Genomic DNA, 18358 nt, shown 5'->3' on the forward strand with positions numbered 1-18358 from the left:
GAGGGAACTGGGTTTATTTAGTCTGCAGAAGAGAAGACTGAGGGGAAATTTGATAGCAGCCTTCTGCTACCTGCAGGGTGGTTCCAAAGAGGATGGACCTGGACTGTTCTCAGTGGTGACAAACGACAGAACAAGGAGCAATGGGCTCAAGCTGCAGCAAGGGGTTTAAGTTGGGTATTTGGAAAAACTTCCTTACTAGGAGGGTGGTGAAGCACCAGAACAGGTTACTTAGAGAGTTGGTGGAGTCTCCATCCTTGGAGGTTTTTAAGGCCCAGGTTGACAAAGCCCTGGCTGGAATGATCTAGCTGGGGATAGTCCTGCTTTGAGCAGGGGGTTGGAGTAGATCTGGCTTGTCCAACATAGGGCCTGTGGGCTGCCATGCGGCCCACCAAGCCACTTTCTGAGGCCTGAGGTGCTGCAACAGGAAACAAAAGTAAACACTGTTTACTGTTGTTTCCACCCCTTGTCCCTCCCCCAGCCCCTCAGCAGGTGACCAGGGAACATGGACTATGAGGCAGTTGGCTGCCCAGTGACTGCTGACCCTCTCCCGGGGGGGAGCAGGGCCCCTGTCTCAGCTCTCCTGACTGTAGCCATGGAGGCTGGGGTGGGTGCACTCGTACCAGGTGGGTCCCAGGGCCCGGGCCGAGGTGACCGCCTGTCCCCTCCATGCCCATCACATGGCTCCTTTAAGCCCCGTGCCAGGGGAGGTCTGCACTGCATCAGTGGGGAAGGGGCAGCGTGGTCTGGTGCAGGGATGAGCGTGTGAGCGTGAAATATGGCTGCCCAGCTGTCAGCAGGGCCGCGTCCTCGGGTGGGATGCCGAGGAGCCTGCGTGCTGGTGCCACATGCATGCATGCGCTCATGAGGAGAAGCACAAGGTCACACTCGCGCCTTCCTCCTCCTCCTCCTCCTCCATGGGAGCCAGGGGCGAGGAGGGAGGTGGACTGTGCGGTGTGACCGTGTGTGAAGACCAGGCTCCTCATCCCCAATGGAGCTGGGCAGCATTCTAAGGCACTGGTTCTCCTCCTCCTCCTCCTCGCTGCTGCTGCTGCTGGAGGCCCACAGCCGGCTGCTCCTCCATGGCTTCCTCTACCTGGTGCTGTATGCCCAGGTGTCCCAGGGCAAGCCTGCATTATACTTCTTTCATTCATTGAGAAGTGAGTAGAAGCAAAAATGTTTATTTTAGTCAAGTGCTTGGTATTATTTCATTGTTGCTTTTATATTGTTTTTATTTTGGATTTTAAACCACATTTCCAGACCCATTTCATTTTCACTTCCTGCAACTCCATTGGTGTCAAAGGTCACGTGGCATCACTTCCTGATGTGATACCACTTCCTGTGAGGTCTTTGAATATGGCTCGCCAGTCCACTGGGTGATAAAAAGTTCATAATCCGGCCCCATATTCAAAAAGTTTGGACACCCCTGGACTAGATGATCTCCTGAGATCCCTTCCAACCCTATTTTTCTCTGATTCTATGATCTATGATAGATGCATTTTGTTTGACTGTGTTTGAATCTTTAACGGTAATTTGATACATTTTTTGTGGTAAGTTTCCTTTTCTTTTAAAGTAATCAAAATCACCCTAATATGTAATAGAAGTGTAATCTAATGATATAGGTATTAGGGCTGTGCAAAGCTTTGGTCCCTGATTCGATTTGGTGGAGATTCGGCCCAATCTGGTGGCCAAATCTCCAAATCCGAATCGAATCAAAGGACCCTTTAATCTCTCCGAATTGAATCGGAACCCTCTGAATTGGTTCGGAGAGATTCGGAAAGATTCAGTGATTCAGACATAGACACAGCTTTAAATGCTACCACTCGGTAGCAGGTGGCTTGTGAGTTCTGTGAGCGCATGGAGCATCCCACAAGAGTGCAGGGGGGATGCTCCCCAGTAGATCCGGAAGTGGACCAGAAGTACTTCTGGTCCACTTCTGGGTTTGCCGCTGAGCACGTGGAGCCCCACAACGCTCCTGTGGGATGTTCCATCTGCCCCATCATTGCAGTATTCACAAGCTGCACTGGTACCTCGAGGTATGTAGAAAACACATTTAAAGCTATGTTCGAATCACTGATTCTCTGAAACAGCATCAAATCTTCAGATTCGGATTCAACCGAATCAAATCAGGGACAGTGATCTGAACCAATGAATCGAATCACTGTCCCTGATTTGGGCCAAAACCGAATCCGAATTTAATAGGGCCCGCTTTGCACACCCTTAATAGGTACACTCCTCAAGACATGCTTTAAGAACTGCATTCCTCAGAATTAATTTATTTGCTCTATGATCAGTCTGAATCTGACACACGTCTCCCAGTTATAAGCACCTTTTAAATACACCATTGATTAGAGAGGAAGATCTAAAAGCATTCATCTAAAAGCATTCATGAGGTTGTAACTCCCATAAAAAACTAGTTCCTTGGATTCAATGTTTCTAGTATTCTGGAGGCAACTGTATTGCACTATATGAAATAGAGGATAATACAATTAAAAAGGAGCTTAATTTCATTTATCTCTCAGTGGGAGGGTTGGGATTTCAAGATCTTCAGGGAACATAAAGCAGTATAGGATGACTTCCAACACAGCTCCATTGCTTTCCTCAACATTTTGGCTTGGTCAACAATCATGATTCAAGCATTTTTTGGATGTCAAGTATTTAAGAATGTCATTTTTTTAAGTAATAGCTTAGCTCATTTTTTCTTAGACTGAACTTCAATGTTTTTCATTTCATACTGCCGGGAAACAAATGCATTAACTTTCAAGTCTCATTTTTCGTGTTCTCTTAAAGATTTTGGGACATTAGTGCAATTTAAGTTACAAGATTGGACCACAAATATCTGCTAGCTTAAACACAGGGCAGGGACTATAACTGAGAGGTCAGTTTCAGAGAGAGATGATGTTAAAAGTGTACCATTCTTCTGTGCCATCGTCACCTGGCATGCTTTAATAATGAAACAGCTGCAGAATTTCAACTTACTACAGTACCGGAGTTCTGAAGCAAAGCATTTATTTTCAGAGACCTTTAAACTTCTTAAACAATTCCATATGGGGATGTGAGTGGCAGAAAATTTAATGTAAACTTTCAAAAGGAACTGCTCACCAAACTCTGTGCTTTATGAAAGGGAGCTGGAAAATATCCCTTTCAAAAGGCGATGGAATCATCCAAAGTCCAAGAAGCAAGGTCCAGTTGTGATCTCCAGGGAGCAGAGATAATATCTTCAGAGATAATATCTCCATGTACACACACAGCAATTATAGATCTGTGCTAATTTGGGGAAAATGTTGAAGTTCAGTTTGTTTTCACACTCTTCCGTGAAGGCCTCCAAGTATCTTGCATCCAGTGATTATAAAACATAATTCAAACCCTAGCTTCCCTAATCTTAAGGAATGGAAACTCCCTTCCCCTCTGTATGAAGATCTTGTTTATTCTCTACCAACTAGTGAATTCTGTTCAAACCTCTTTGCTTTTTCCAGTATAATATAAATGCCAGACACAGAAAGATCTGTTAGCCTTCCTTACGCATGAGGTGTTTTTGTAAATTCATACGTGAATACTACAGTTTAGTCAGATTCGATTTATATTGTAGTCTGTTTACAACAAGTGATATTTGTTGATTTAAAAGATCTCAAGCAAGGTGGCATCAGTGACTGACAGAGGCTGTTATATCAAACAGTGGTTTACTATAACATGGCAGTTAGCACCCTGGTAGATAAGTACCAGGAGAGATCCATTCAGGATTCGGTTATAGAGTAAAGGTTTAGGTTTTCAAACAATGGGCTAACAATGCCAGTGCAAAACTAACTTTTATCATGGAATCTAAAGATCTAGGTAGGAGAAATATAAAATAAGCCAGATAGATGTATATAAGCCCCCTGCTTATCTATAAAATACCCCAGCATCCAAAGGACCTCAAATACACCATTGAAAAATAAGTACAACATACTACACTTGCCTGATTGTTATTTAAAAAAAAAATCCATATATGCCCAATGAGACTTGACTGAACTCATTTGAAAATCCTCTAGCATCCTACAGTTACCATTCAAAGCACTGGAGCTCCTGACTGTACACTGCAATACTTTGGCCTTATCACTACAGAAAGGTGTTGGCCTCTGTAGTAATTAGATAAGGTTTGCAATATGTGATATTCTACATGCATGTGTTCCTCTCCTTGTTACAATGCTGCTGATGCTATTACTGCATTTAATCACATACTACACATACTCTTTTCACAGAAGTCAACCCTTCAAATTTAAGGTGCATGGGGTTTGTTTGTTTTTTTTGCCAGAGTAGAGGCATGAAGACACTATGTTACAAAATGGCTGCCAGCTTCTCTCTCAGTAAGCCAGCAGGAAAGTTGGAGTCTAACATTAACTCTTTCATTTCATAGATGTTCTCAGCTTCCTAACAGAGAGAAAAGCATTCATTTTGCAATATAAGCCTCTATGAAAGAGCCAGGTCTAGGCCATGACTCTGGACAAATTTTTTCTACATTCTGTCTCCCAAAAAAACAAGGTGCGATTCTTATTTGGGGTGTTGTTATGCCGGAAAATATGCTATTTAAAAAGTATTAGGTCTTGTAAGCATTGAAAATTCAATCAAAAATTTAACAAGAATTTAAAAATTGATGCTGTTACTCACATTATTGATCATAAGGTGCATGATTGTTTTCGGTATCAGATCTCGGATGCACTTATTGATAATAGACATGTAGGAGTCTACAAGGTTGCGAATAGTCTCCACCTGCCTTTCCAGCTGTGGATCCATGGAGAAATTGTCTGCTTGGCCATTCTCATCATTTTCAGTCTATGCAAAAGCAAAAATAAACATAAATGCTTCTTCCCATGCTATTAGCTCCACTGAAAGTTGAAACGACAGTTAGAACAAAACTTGGTAATATGTCAACATAATTTTTTGATATCAGCATGTTTGGAAATGTACTTGTCATCAACCTGTTTTCCATTAGTTCTTAACATAAGCAAATCAGGATCTGTGACATTAAAGGGGTCCATTGAGAGGGTGTTTCATGCTGTAGGTTCCCTTACAATAAAGAACTGAGGAAGTAGCTGAAACCCCATGAAGTTCTATAAAGTCCCTTCTTGCAGTGCTTGCTAGGGGACAGTCCATATTCCAGATTCAGCCTGCCAAACTATCTGCTGACTCATGCACAAAGTAGCACTAGAATTCTGATTTGTAACCTCCACTCCTACAGATAAATTATATCCTTATTATTAAGGACTGACTCAGCTGTCACAAACATTAACTCAACCACAAACACATTAGATGCGACTGTAGGCGTGTGTGTCTGTGCAGTCAATTTGGACTGTTTGAAACCAAGAAAACTACTGTGCAATGTGGACTGTCTGAAAATAAGAAAACTAGCATGCATTGGTTTTATATTAAATTTAACCTGGATAATCCAGGGTGTCATCATCCTTTTTCCTTTTATCCACACCAATACAAAATAGGTCTTGATGAAAATGCAGAAGAGAATTTCAGCTTTTCTGGTTTTGACCCCACCATCTTAAATGCTCAGCACTTAATCAGAAAATGGTATTTTAAGGTGCATAAAGTTAGGCACCCCTACACCTGACACAGAAAAATCACAAGTGCTTTGCATAATCTTGGTTTTTGTTGTATGTATCATTTACACCTCCACTGCCAAGCATAATTTTTTTAAAACAAATCATAAGGTGACACATGGGCTTTGTGCTAACTTTTTGCATAAGTGTGAATTTTGCCCCAACGGAGTAAACTTAAGGTCAAGCCTTCTTTTTTAATACATTAAAATGAGCATTAAAGAGGAAAAGATATCACCAACAGGGAAAATGCCTACCATGCAGAAAGCCATTTTTTCCTAGAAAACCAAGGCATGCTTTTAGTCTTAACATGTAGGTAAATCATTTAGAATAGCATTTCACAATTACTTTTTATAAACTGCAGCTTAATCCAACAAATGGAGAGCAGCCGTACTTTTCATTTTTCATTACTGAGTTGAGAAAAGTCTATATACCATTTAGAAAACAAAATATGCTGGTTGTCATTGCCTTTAAAAGAACAGGTTGCAGCAAGTTTAAAAGGTTAAACTTTTTAAATTATAGCCAAACTAATGGAAAAACAGCATATCTAACACTGTTAAAATAATGAACAGTTTCCTACAAACTCAAAGATGGTAAATGGCTCTGAAGAACTGTAAATGATGGAAGTTCTGTTCTGGATTCTGTAACACCAGTAGACACACAAACCTGAGCCATTCTGTTAATGTACTGCATATGGTGGAGTCCAGAGTGCAGATTGAATGCATCTTCCCCTCCCTTACCCTGGGCTTGGAAAGAAACAAGCAGTAATTTCCCCTTCCAAAATACCCAAAATAAATGGAAAATCATACATCTATGGAATTTTTTCTTTTTGCCAAGTAACTGCAGACAGAAAATGTCCCTTTCCCAGCTCCCTCAGATCTAATGTGAATGCTCTATCACCTCCTCCTCACTGCCTATACAATGTACAGTATGTCTACGGGGTTTTTTCTGTTTAAATTACAGGATTTCAACAAAATTCTTTGATGGTTAAGCAGCTAAGTGACAGATGTTTATCATTATCCTCATCAAGGGAACGTAAAATAAAAATAGTAATTTGTCTGATCTTGAAGGTGAATGGTAATGATCTGCAAACATTTAACCTTTTCTATGCGGGTTCATTGGCGATATTTAAAAATGTGGATAACACTTCAAGAGTCAATTTTCTTTTTTAAATGGTTAAACAGATTGAACTTCATACAGTTGATGTATTTTTCTTTTCTTTATTTGTAAGTTTGAAAGAAATATATATTTTAAAAGTCTTTCAGTAATAATAGTCTTCACCATTTATTGTCTTTTTACTGGGGGCTCTTGCTTACATTGTGAGGCTTTGGGGCAGGGAATGTCTTTCTGTTCACATTTGAACAATACATACTCCTGTGGTGTCCTGATCCACAATGAGGGCTCCTAGACAACACTGCAATTATAATCATCATCATCATCAAAAAGGGCAGTAAGAACCACCTATAGGAATTATCAGGCTGGCTCCAATGTTTTTATGCTTGAATTGTCTTTCAAGGAATAAAGGTACTACATAAAATCAGATTTAAAAAAAACAAAACAGAAAAGATCTACTATAATCCCACTCCATTTACATTTCAGTATTTTAAAATTGCACAATTTAAACACTATGAAACATGAAACACTAATGTTAGTACAACACACCTTTAGCAAGGCATACTAAACTACCTGAATGCATTCCAATTTACAACCTTCCAATACGAACAGGTTGATGAATCAACCAAAGACAGAATAACTTAAAAAATCACTTTTGTTTATAACCATGTGACCATTTATTAAACATGTTTAAAGGTAATGACTAAACTGTTCAAGCCACTGGTTTATTTATGAATACTGTATTTTCCTGCATACAACAAGTGTAAGTGTGTGTGTGTGTTGGGGTGGGGGGGATGGAGGGGAGGGTTCAGTATGAAGAAAAAAGGGCCTTTTCTTCACAATAAGAATAAATATTAGTAAGTAACTGAGTCACAGCTTTGGCAGCAGGGTTCTCTCCAGGTAGGTGGGGGCAGAGAGGAAGAAAGTGCCATTTTCTCTCAACAGAGGCAAAAACTGATATTACTATACTTCTTTGCTTGCAGTGTGCACCCCAGTTTCCAGCAGCTGAATTTTTTGGGAGAAAGGTGCATGTCATGTCTTAGAAAATATGGTAATTCTTACCTTTGTTCTCAGTGAATTTGGTTGAAAGAGCAAATCAGTCAGTTGTTGGGCTAATAAAATAGTGAACAATATGGTACCAATAGCTTTATTTAAAAATAAAGACAGAAGAACTATATTAGTAGCTGGTTCTGTTTTGCTGAATCTTACTTGCAAAATTCTTTCTTACTGGCCTGGATACAAGTGCTGACACATGGACTGAAAATGGCTGAAAAGGGGATAAACACTGAAGATAATCCAGCTTTGCAATTTTCCACTGGCATGGTCACCTGTGCATGTAAATTGTTCAAGCAGCTGGGCAATTTGTACCTCTCATATGACTACTGGCTGCTACCCTCTCCAAACACCTTTTGGTGCCTCTTTGGATCAGTGGCAGCGCTTCATGTTTCTTCCACAAATTAATCCTACCACAGAGAGGAAAGTAGGAGAAGGAACTTGTAGACAGATTGTGTCAACAAAGCCACTGGAAAAGGAAATCTAAGAAGCTAGGAAGCAACCCTCCCTAGCTCCCCTCTAGTTATGGGAAGAAGCCCACGAGCTTCCCTTCCGTGCCTCTAATCATCCTATCCAGTGGCAACAGTTCATTCCTTCTCCTTTTACCAGAAAAAGAACATATTTCTTTCCCCCTTATTCCCCCAACCAGAAGCACATGTTCCTTTGTCTTGCCCCTAGCAAGGGCAAACAAATAGAATTAATATCCTGGGCTGCATATTGATTTTTATTACTACTCAGAGTATTTGAAGTCTGTTATTTTTTAACAAAATTTTACTACTTACCAATATGCAAATATGAGTAATTTTTTGCTGGACCTATTTGCTGTGCTTATGTTAAGTTTGCTATCAGTTATGATCTTCATTAATGGTTTGTAAAAGCAGTATATTAATTACTTAAATTGACTCAATTATCATGGGAGGTTTTGCACACAGGAGGAACAACAAGGAAACAATAAGAAAGAACACAGAGGGCACCTATACACATGCCCAATACCTGCTCCGACATGTGCTAATTAGCAAACATTGGAGCTAATCAGCATGCTAATTAGCAAGTGGCAGAGCAGACTCTATTAATCAAGTCTCCTGGAGCATGCTAATTAGCACAGCCTAGAAGCTTCAGTGTCCTGTGTATTATTCAGGATCCCTGTGCTTCAAAATGGTAGCAGGGGCACTTTAGCTAAAGCTTGTTGAACGAGATGCTGTGGGTGCCTTAACTAGACTAGCTCTGAGAGCCACTCTAATTAAAGTGCCCACCCCAGAGCACATGTAAAGACACCCTCTATGTTCTTTCTTATTGTTTCTTTGTCCTTCCTCCTGTGTGCAAAACCTCAAACCAAGATTCATTCAGAGAATAAGTGAATTAGATTCATCCTGGAAAAATGAAATTGATACAGTTAGTGAAAAATAATCCAAAACCACAGAAACACAATAGAAGAGGAAAACCTCGGAGCCTTACCAGTGAAAGCAGAAAGCTCAAAAGGTAATGTGGCATCCAGTACTGTGTGTCATGGAATAGAGATGCAAGATTCCTACTCCACATTCCCATCAATTGTAAAACAGGAGAAATAACACCTGTGCACTTTGCAACAGCATGGCAAATCTTAAATATTTACTGTTTAGAAAAATGCTTTAAATTTCTTGAATGAAAAGTGCTAATGAAATGCAATTTATGAATCAGTGTTACCATTCAGTTTCTGTGATATAGTCACATAGAGCCATGGATTCAGACATCTTCTGTATCAGAAGGAAGTAAGGTGTTCGGAGAAAGACAGCTAATAGGATTGAACGGTGATGAAAGTGATGCATAAGGGAGCATTAAAATTACAGGTGAAATCCTGGCCGCACTAGATCCAAGAGGAGTGTCACTGCTGACTTCAAGGGGAACAGGATTGCACCCTACATGTGCATGTCTATGTAACTAAGGAGAGGAGACATAAGTCTTCAGGAAAGCTGCAAGCTCTCTGGAGTAAAAGGTGTTATTCTATGTGGTACAAGAGAATGTAGCTGAGAGTAATAGGTTACAGTTCAGAAAAGAAACAGTTCATGAGAATATTAGGACAATCTTCCCAATAGCAAGATTTATAAGGGTGTCAGAGTTTCCCAAAGAAAGTGAAGGGAGTCCCATCACTTTGGATAATTAAAATGAAACTGGATGAAGTACTGAAAAAATACACCAAAAGAACAGCCTTGCACTGGCCACACAGGATGAATGAACAGTATCACTAAATTTCCATGATTTTATTACATATCGGGCAGCTGCCAATGACTTTAAAAAGAAAGAAAGAAAGTCTTGTATAATGTTTCAGATTTTCAGTTCCAAAAAGGATGATTTGTCAGTTATTTCATTAGAAGATTCTGAACAGTAACATGTTTTCTATTGTCAAACTAAATAGTTTATTAAAAAAAGATGAGAATGAAGCAAAATAGAAGTGTTCAGACTGCTGGGGAAATGGCTGAATCCAAATGAGAGCAAAGCTATACATGAAATATTTTTTTTTTTTTTAAAACAATGGCTGTGGTAAATAACGTAGGTATGGCTGCTAAATTTGCCAGAAAACACTCATTTAAGATTGAATTTCATTTCTTTGTTTGCAGATTAAAAACTCCACAAGTCCAAAAACAAACCATTCTATCAAGCAATCATCTGCATCTGTAGAGTACATCTGATGAACGCAAAATATGTTTTATCTATTTTGTGTATTGGAGAAAAGTTCCACTTGAGCACAAGTTTGCAACATACTACATTCAGCCTCACTCAAGCATCTTTACAACTACTTCTTGGGATTTTTTTTTCCATTCCATTTTTATGCTGTATGTATAATTTGGCTAATATATTCTTGAATGTGCAAAACAAACTGTTGTGCCAAGTGCACGGATGTAGCCATGTGATGGATTCTCACAGCAAGACTTTGTTATTGAAAGAAACCACAAGTCAATGACAATACATTATTTTCCTGAATTGGCAATAAAGCAAACAGCAGCAGGAGAATACCTTCTCCCACACTGGGCTAGCCAGGAAACTGCACCCTTTCCTCTCAAATGAGGACCTAGCCATTTTGAGCCATGCTTTCATCGTCTTCAGGTTAGACTACCACAACTCTCTTCACTAATCCACCCACTTAATGCCCATTTGTCACTATTATGCTCTCAACAGCAGTCAGGCATTCCCCCTAAAAACCAGAAGCTGTCATTTTGGCTGCTCCTTCACAGGCTGTGCATCATTGCCTGCTGCATAAGGGTCAACCATGTGATTCTAAACAAGGATGACATGGCACCCTGGGGTGCCATGAAATCCTTTTAAGGGTGCCACAGGTTCCAAACACCTAGACATGATTCACTAGATAAATCCCAAGGTTTCAAGCAGAGATCCACATCATTAAAAACATTCTGACCGGTTGCAGTCTAACCTCTTTGCAACAGAAGAATTGCTCTATTGTTCTCTAGTCAAAAAAAGAGTGACTCCTAAGAGTTCGCGTTTTCTGAGGGGTGCCTTGAGTCTAAAAAGATTGAGAACCACTGGTCTATGCCAATGTAATTTAAATGTAGTTTAACTATTTTGATTGCTTAAGGTTGATTTTGCATTTGGATTCTTCTCTCAGGTTACAGACATTGTAACAGTGAGGAGTGCAAATCTTATGCTGCATAGAAAATCCACAAAAAGTTTTTTGAGCGGCATCAGAAACCCCAAGCATTACAGATTTTCGTGCTTGCCCCATCCCACAAGTAATAAAACTGGTTTAGCAATCCACGAGCTTTTTAACCAATTATTTTCAAATTCTTTTAATCTGTTTTCTGCTTTTTAAGCCTTTTGTGGTGATTTTGGTGTATAATTTTTTTTTTTTTGTAGACACATGACATCTAGCAATGTCTATGTAAAAAAAACCCCAAACACTGAAATTTTCCTTTAATCATGACTCCAAGAACTTGTGCTTAGAGAACCGCCACAAAATATATGAAACTTTTAAGCAGTTCTGTTTGTGACTACAAAGCAGTCTGTGCTCTCTTAAAGATTCAAACTTCATAATAACATTTTTTAGTGTACAGAAATCCAGTAGAAAATGAAATAAATCTGTCAAAGGGTAACATGTTCCTGTGAAGAGCATTCTCTCTCATCATTGTACAGATTTTTCACTTTTTTTTACTACGTCGACAACATATCTCACCACAAAGGATTTTTACCTACTGTCCCTAAAATACAAGTTTTGATACAGGGACAATAACCACTTCATGCCTTGCGGAATATATTGTTGGACCAGCTAAAGCTAAGAGAGGCTGGCGTAAGGAAGACAACACAGCTGTTTATAAAACAAGCACTACTTCAAAATCTACAAAACTGAAAAAAAACACTTTCCTTGTCCTAATAAAACAGGAAGTACCCCTAGTTAATGGGCACAGAATGGAAAAATAATTTAGGGTACTGGAATATATTTGTGTAGCATTTGCTATTATCATAGGTTAACAAAGAACAAGGTCAGTGAAGTCTTGGGAAATTGTAAAGTGGTGTGACATTAAGGATTGAAGTCAAGACAACAAGGAGTAAAGAGATAATTAGGCTACAAGACAGAGACAGAATCTTATTACACAATGGCTGGCTAGTGTACTGAACCAACTGCCAAAGACAACAACAGAAGCAAGTAGTAGAAATTATTTATAGAGACAGTCAAGCTATTTTTTGGGAAAGAGGGGAATTAAAAAGTACAATAATGAAGCCTGATACATTAAGAGTTAAATGCATGGTGAGTTGTGTATTTCCACCAAGAATGAAAAAGAACAAGTTGTGTGGTTTATATGCTATAGAAATCAAAGAAAGTGAAAGTGGGAAATCCTATCACCTCTAATGCAGGTTGTAGGGGTAGAAGTCATGGCAGTCATGTGCATTAACACACAGGCATTAATCTTTACTCCATTTTGCTTAATTTCCATAGATTTTGACAGAGTTATTCCCAAAAGTTTGCCCTTTAAAAATGCTCAATTTAGTGCTGGTAAAAGATGTCAATCAAAGCACCTTCACATATGACAGGTAGTGACTAGAAAAAGTTACTTTACTATGACAAAAGTGCCTCAACCCCAACCTTGAAGAACCATTCTGGACATGAAGGGGGAGTTCAGTCTACAGAGTCTCTCTGTCAGTATGGCCAACAATGGTGGTGATATTAGGTTTGTTGTGAAGTCTCCTGGGAGACTAGGTGCCTAGCTTTAAACACCTTAAAAGAAAAAGATTTGTAGAAACAAAGGGCTTAGTGCTTTCAAGAAATCAGGTCCTATTAAGGATCTCAAGATAAGCACCCAGAATTCAGATTTCACAAATCACTAGTCAAGTTTTTTAAAGTCTTGGCCCAAGCTCCTCTTGTATGGTCCCTCTTACAGCCATCAGATGAGATAGTAATAACTTGCATTCACTATCAGTTTGATTTAGGATTTGAACAGTACGACAATGTCTCACAATCAACCCCAGACCATTCAGTCCCTTGATTCTATTTTGGATTAATTTACATGTGAATCAGGAGTAAGGGAAACAGAAGAGGATGCCTCAAGGAGTTTCCCCCTTGGCTTCAGAGACTGCTTTCTCATGGGATGAAAGTTGCACAATAGTTGAAGGCAGGATAGATTTGTACCTTCTAGACTAACCACAGTAGATCTATATCTATATCTATTGCTATATAACACAAGCTTTTGAGGGTTGAAGCTCACTTGCCTTCTACTTGACTTCAGACCATGGCTAACTATGTCTCTCTACACAATAATTGAACAGACATGAGATGGGCAGCATGCACAGTCCCTTCTTATTCTGCAAAGTATGTACCTCAGGAGAGTTTGACATGGCTTCCAGTGAGGTTTTGCACAGTTTCCAATACAGGGCTTCTATAATTACATAGCAGAGTCCTTTTATTTAGTTGATTTAATGTAATACACCACCTAGAACTTTACACTTTTTAAGAATTAATGATATCTGAGAAAACATCCTGGAACTGTCCTCTGTCAAGCATGTAAACAACAGTGATGCTTCCTCTACAAGCAGGGCAGGAATTTAATTGCCAGAATAATGGAAGAGGACTTAAATTTGGTTTAACCTTCTCATCATGAGGCACGGTAGGTCTCTGTTTTCATTATCAGGCTCAGCCCTAGTACACCACAAGAGCAGTACCAACAAATCATCTTTATAGTTAATCATACAGATAGAAAAAATGGCATGTTTCAAAATCCCTCACTTAATCGTTCTAATAATTATATAGGTTAAATAATCAATAAATGAGTTCCTAACTCTAACTTTGCTCAAATTCTAATATAAAGACAGTATTAACTTTCTCAGCTCTAAACAATTAAATTACTGATTTCTCTTAGTTTGATTTTTTCCACTGATCTGTGCAACACCTGATTGAGCATCAGTGATTCCTCACTTGCAATTTTTGTTTTTAACTGGCATTGTTCTTTTACTCACACATGTTCGTGCTGGAATAGCAAGAATCAGCAAGATTTAAAACCTTCCATTCTAAAGTTTGAAGCCCCTAAAGGGAAATTGCAGTTGTGATGCCAAGGAACACAGTCGTACATTATTTTACTTTTTCCTCAGTCAAGCTGACAGCAAATGGAGGGGGTAGGAGGAAGGAAAGGGGGAAGGAGAGGAAGATGGCATTTTAATAGCACCCACCACTGATTCCACACAGTAGGAACACTGTACTCCAGAGCAGCACTATTTCCTTTCCTTTTTTGCCTTGCACTCGGTCAGCGTTTATTAAAGCAAGGTTCTATGTGAGGGGTTACCAAACTTTTTTTCTGGTAGACTGTATCTTATTAGAGAGATTTGTCTTTCCCTTTCCCAGTCACAACTGGATAGACCCATTTCATCTCCAGCCAACCAGTCACAACAGGATCAACCAAATTCCTTCATCTTTTTCTTTGACATATGGCTCCCAACTACCCTTGGATGGATGAATAACTCTGTTTCTGTCCCAGTCATTAATGGAAGGACTGACATTTTTCTTCAAACCTATCATAACAAGATGGAGTCCCTTTCTTCCCACCCCTGGAAGTGCTACAATCCTTAATGTACAAATGGAAAATTGAGGTACAGATAGACTAAGCAAGCTGCTCATGGTTGTCAAAAGAAGGCTGTTACAAAGCAAGGAATCGAACCCAGGTGTTCCAGATCTCATCCTAGCAGAGACATAACCAGACAGCTCTATGCTCTGGGGCGGCAGCAACAGGATGTAGGGCAGCTGCCGCCACCAGGTTAGCAGCAGTATTTCCTATTTTTATGCCCTCCCCCTAAATTGGTGCTTGCAACTGGTGCTGTGGTTACTCCCTCCCCAGGTTGTTACTCTGATCCTTCAGGAAAGAAGATGACTGAAGTTAGAAAGAAACATCTGTGGGAAAGTTATTCACTAACTGTCCATTTGAGAGAGATTATCCTCAAAGCAGCTGGTGCTGGTCAGAAACCGGGTACTGGGACTAAAATGATCAGTTCTAATTTACATGGCAGTTCCTATGGCATACAAAGACAGAGGTTTATTGTATTTGGTTTATCTGTAGACTTTTCTGAATCAGAAGAAAATGAAGAAAACATTTTTTTTTCCAAAGAAAGATGAAAGCAAGTTGTACTTAAGGCATAGAAGGGATCTTGTAAATGTGCAAGCCCTGATAGTATATAAGAACATAACAGGGGTTTAGGCTGTAGCCGTGTTGGTCTAAGGATATAGGCAGACAAGGTTCCTTGGGTGAACTTGATATCTTTTATTAGCCCAACCCAAATGGTTGGAGAATAGTTATTAAGCAAGCTTTCGGGTTCAAAAACCCTTCGTCAGGCTAAGGACGCTGCTGCAGCGTCCTTAGCCTGACGAAGGGTTTTTGAACCCGAAAGCTTGCTTAATAACTATTCTCCAACCATTTGGGTTGGTCTAATAAAAGATATCAAGTTCACCCAAGGAACCTTGTCTGCCTAAGAACATAACAGGCATTTTATGTTATAATTGTTCATGTTGCCATAAACCAAAAATGAAGTTACTTCTAAATTTTATTTTGATCCGATTTCCATTCAACTGGGAAAGATTCAATGATATCCAAATTTGCTGTTGCATCCTGAGGTCCAACAGAAGCACATGAAAGTATTGCAAGAGACTAACCTAGTTCAGCTTTGCACACAAATTCAACTGTTTTTCTTGCTGGTACAATCAGGACTGGTCCCCTGGCCTAAGCAATAGAAGCCCAATATAACACTTTATCAGGATGTATTTTCAAATTAGTTTTTTCAAACAACCTGGGATATTTCCAATTTAAAATTTTCCTAATTAATTCTGTCCATTACCACTCAGTGGCAAAGAAGCAATAAAGTGCAGATTCATTTAACTTTATAGTCATTCCGCAGCTCTCAGAGCACTGTACAAACAAGGAATTCAGTTCAAATAGCACACTGACTGCATAGACAAGCTCTCTTTACCCACGGAGCAATATCTTACACACAGCTTTGGGGATTAGAATTATTTCAGCAAGAGAAGGAAACGCTAGGGTTATCACCTACTCTGTTCAGGCCCACCGGGGCAAGTCTTAGAGATGAACAGAAAAGACATGGCTTTAACATATTTAAACAATTGAATATCTATCAGTACATCATAGTACAGCACTAACCTTTCCAGTCTTAAAGATATAAAAGTTCTGCTCTCCTCCTCCCAATGGTTCTATTTATTTTTTTTCTTTAATAAAATTATTGTGAAACAGCTAAATCCAAGGGCAGACATGGAATGTGAACCCATGGCCTCCTGGCCTAGAGGTGAGAGTATTACTAACTGAGCCAAACTGACACATGCATAAGCTGCATTTAAGGTTTTCTGAAAGTCTGTCATGATTCAGAAACACTAAGTCTTTGTGGTATAAAATTCGGTGGGGTGGGGGGAAGGGAGGGAGGAAAGAACTGGGGCTCCCTTTTATAGCTAATTTTAGCTGATGAATTGTTTATAATCTCCTAAAAAATTAATAAAGCCTTGCTATTCCTTAAACTAAGAGAGAACAACCCTTTTCAAAACCAATTCTTAACTATAGAGTTCCCTTGTTAAATAGGATGGATGCAGGCTCCAAAATTGTCTCAGATTATATGAAGTGATAAAATGAGGATGGGCGAGCTATTTTTAAACACACTCAAAGGCTTAGAGGTCAAAATCCCAGAATTTATGGCCCTGCTTATTACAACCTATATTTTGAAATATCTTTGCTTTTGAGACACCTTTTGGCTTCAGAGAAAGCATTCCCCAACAGTGTGCCTGCTGACAAGGGGGCCCCCTGAAAAGCAGTCTCCAAGCACAGATTACACTGTTTTACACTCCTCCTGCACAGAGTCAGAAAGGGATTATGTGTTTCCATGGCAGTATATTTCCTTCCTTCTCAGGATATTTCACAGGTCTGGGGAATCTGCAATTTCAGATGGGCCAAGAATGAGTGGCTATGTGAAAATGGGTAGATGCACGTAATTCTATGTGAAAATGGGAAGATGCACGTCATTTTCCAGGCTGGGCACGTCACTTTCCAGGCTGGGGAAGGTATTCATTGCCAGCCTGCTAGTATATACCATATTCTGGCTTAATTCAATCTACATACATGGTAAGTGGCATTATTTAACTACTTAACTCTTCTCCCTCTGCACATAAATACTGATAACCAGCTTCCATTTATGATCAACATATGTAACGTTTGCTAAAGGAAAAAAAAGAGTTGGTATGTAAGGAAACACAATAAACAGGACAGGACCTAAATGCCTCACAACACTAATTGAAAATGTAATTCCATGCCTCCCATATTATTCCCTGCTCCCTTCCTCACAACCATCTTCTCAGTTATTGGCAAGGGGGACCTCACAGAATCATGCACATTGCAGAAGAATCTGCATCCGTTTCAATGGTGACTGAATACAAATGTACTCCAAATGGATTCTGATATGTTTGGGCTCCCACCACATAAATGCGGATAGTAGAAGACAAGCTCTTTTGGACGAGAAAGGACTGAGTGGAAATTGCAGCAGAGGATATAGGCACCTGCTTGATGGTGAATGACCAAATTTGTTCCATTGTTCATTTGTGCTTATAAAGCATCATATAACTGTACAATTCTCTGATATTATGAAAGTCAGCCAAGTGAGAGAGGACTTCTACATTTTGTTCTTGAAGCGGTAATGCCATAGATCTCTCCTGTCGCTGGAGAAGTCAAATACCATTCCTGTCTGAGAACAAACTTCCACCAAGTATCAGAGTTGCAACCCTTTGTAGTTGAGGCTTGATCCAACTCCAGTTGAAGTCAACAGAAATCTTTATAACAGTGGGCATTTGATCAGACATTTTAAAGGCTTATTTTCACAACTTTATGGACCACTAAGTCAGACTTAAAAGTTTTTTTTTCTGTGATGACCAATATGAGTCTGAATTTCAGAAGTACCGAATACCTCAAACTGCTCAGCAGCAAAAATCTGGCTTCATTTGCCATCCTTACACCCTATAGCATTACATTCAGTCTTGCTCTTAAAGGCTGCAAACAGAATATTTATGACAGCACAAAACCTCAGTAAAGAGATGTCCATACCTCACCTAATGAATGCCAAAAATGCCCAAAGTTGTAGCCATGACAATTCGTAGT

The 18358-nt window shown here is 39.5% G+C and overlaps 1 protein-coding gene across 11 annotated transcripts in view; it reads right to left on the reverse strand.

Annotated features, from left to right (window-relative positions):
• DNM3 (dynamin 3) overlaps positions 1–18358 on the reverse strand; it is a 332054-nt gene that overhangs the window by 32014 nt on the left and 281682 nt on the right. For all 11 annotated transcript variants that reach the window (XM_059728288.1, XM_019486507.2, XM_059728290.1 and 8 more), the window contains one exon: positions 4642–4806. In XM_059728288.1, the coding sequence (XP_059584271.1) occupies positions 4642–4806 (165 nt within the window). The remainder of the gene's footprint in view (positions 1–4641; positions 4807–18358) is intronic.

Source organism: Alligator mississippiensis, chromosome 5 (assembly GCF_030867095.1).
Source record: "Alligator mississippiensis isolate rAllMis1 chromosome 5, rAllMis1, whole genome shotgun sequence".
Lineage (NCBI taxonomy): Eukaryota > Metazoa > Chordata > Crocodylia > Alligatoridae > Alligator > Alligator mississippiensis.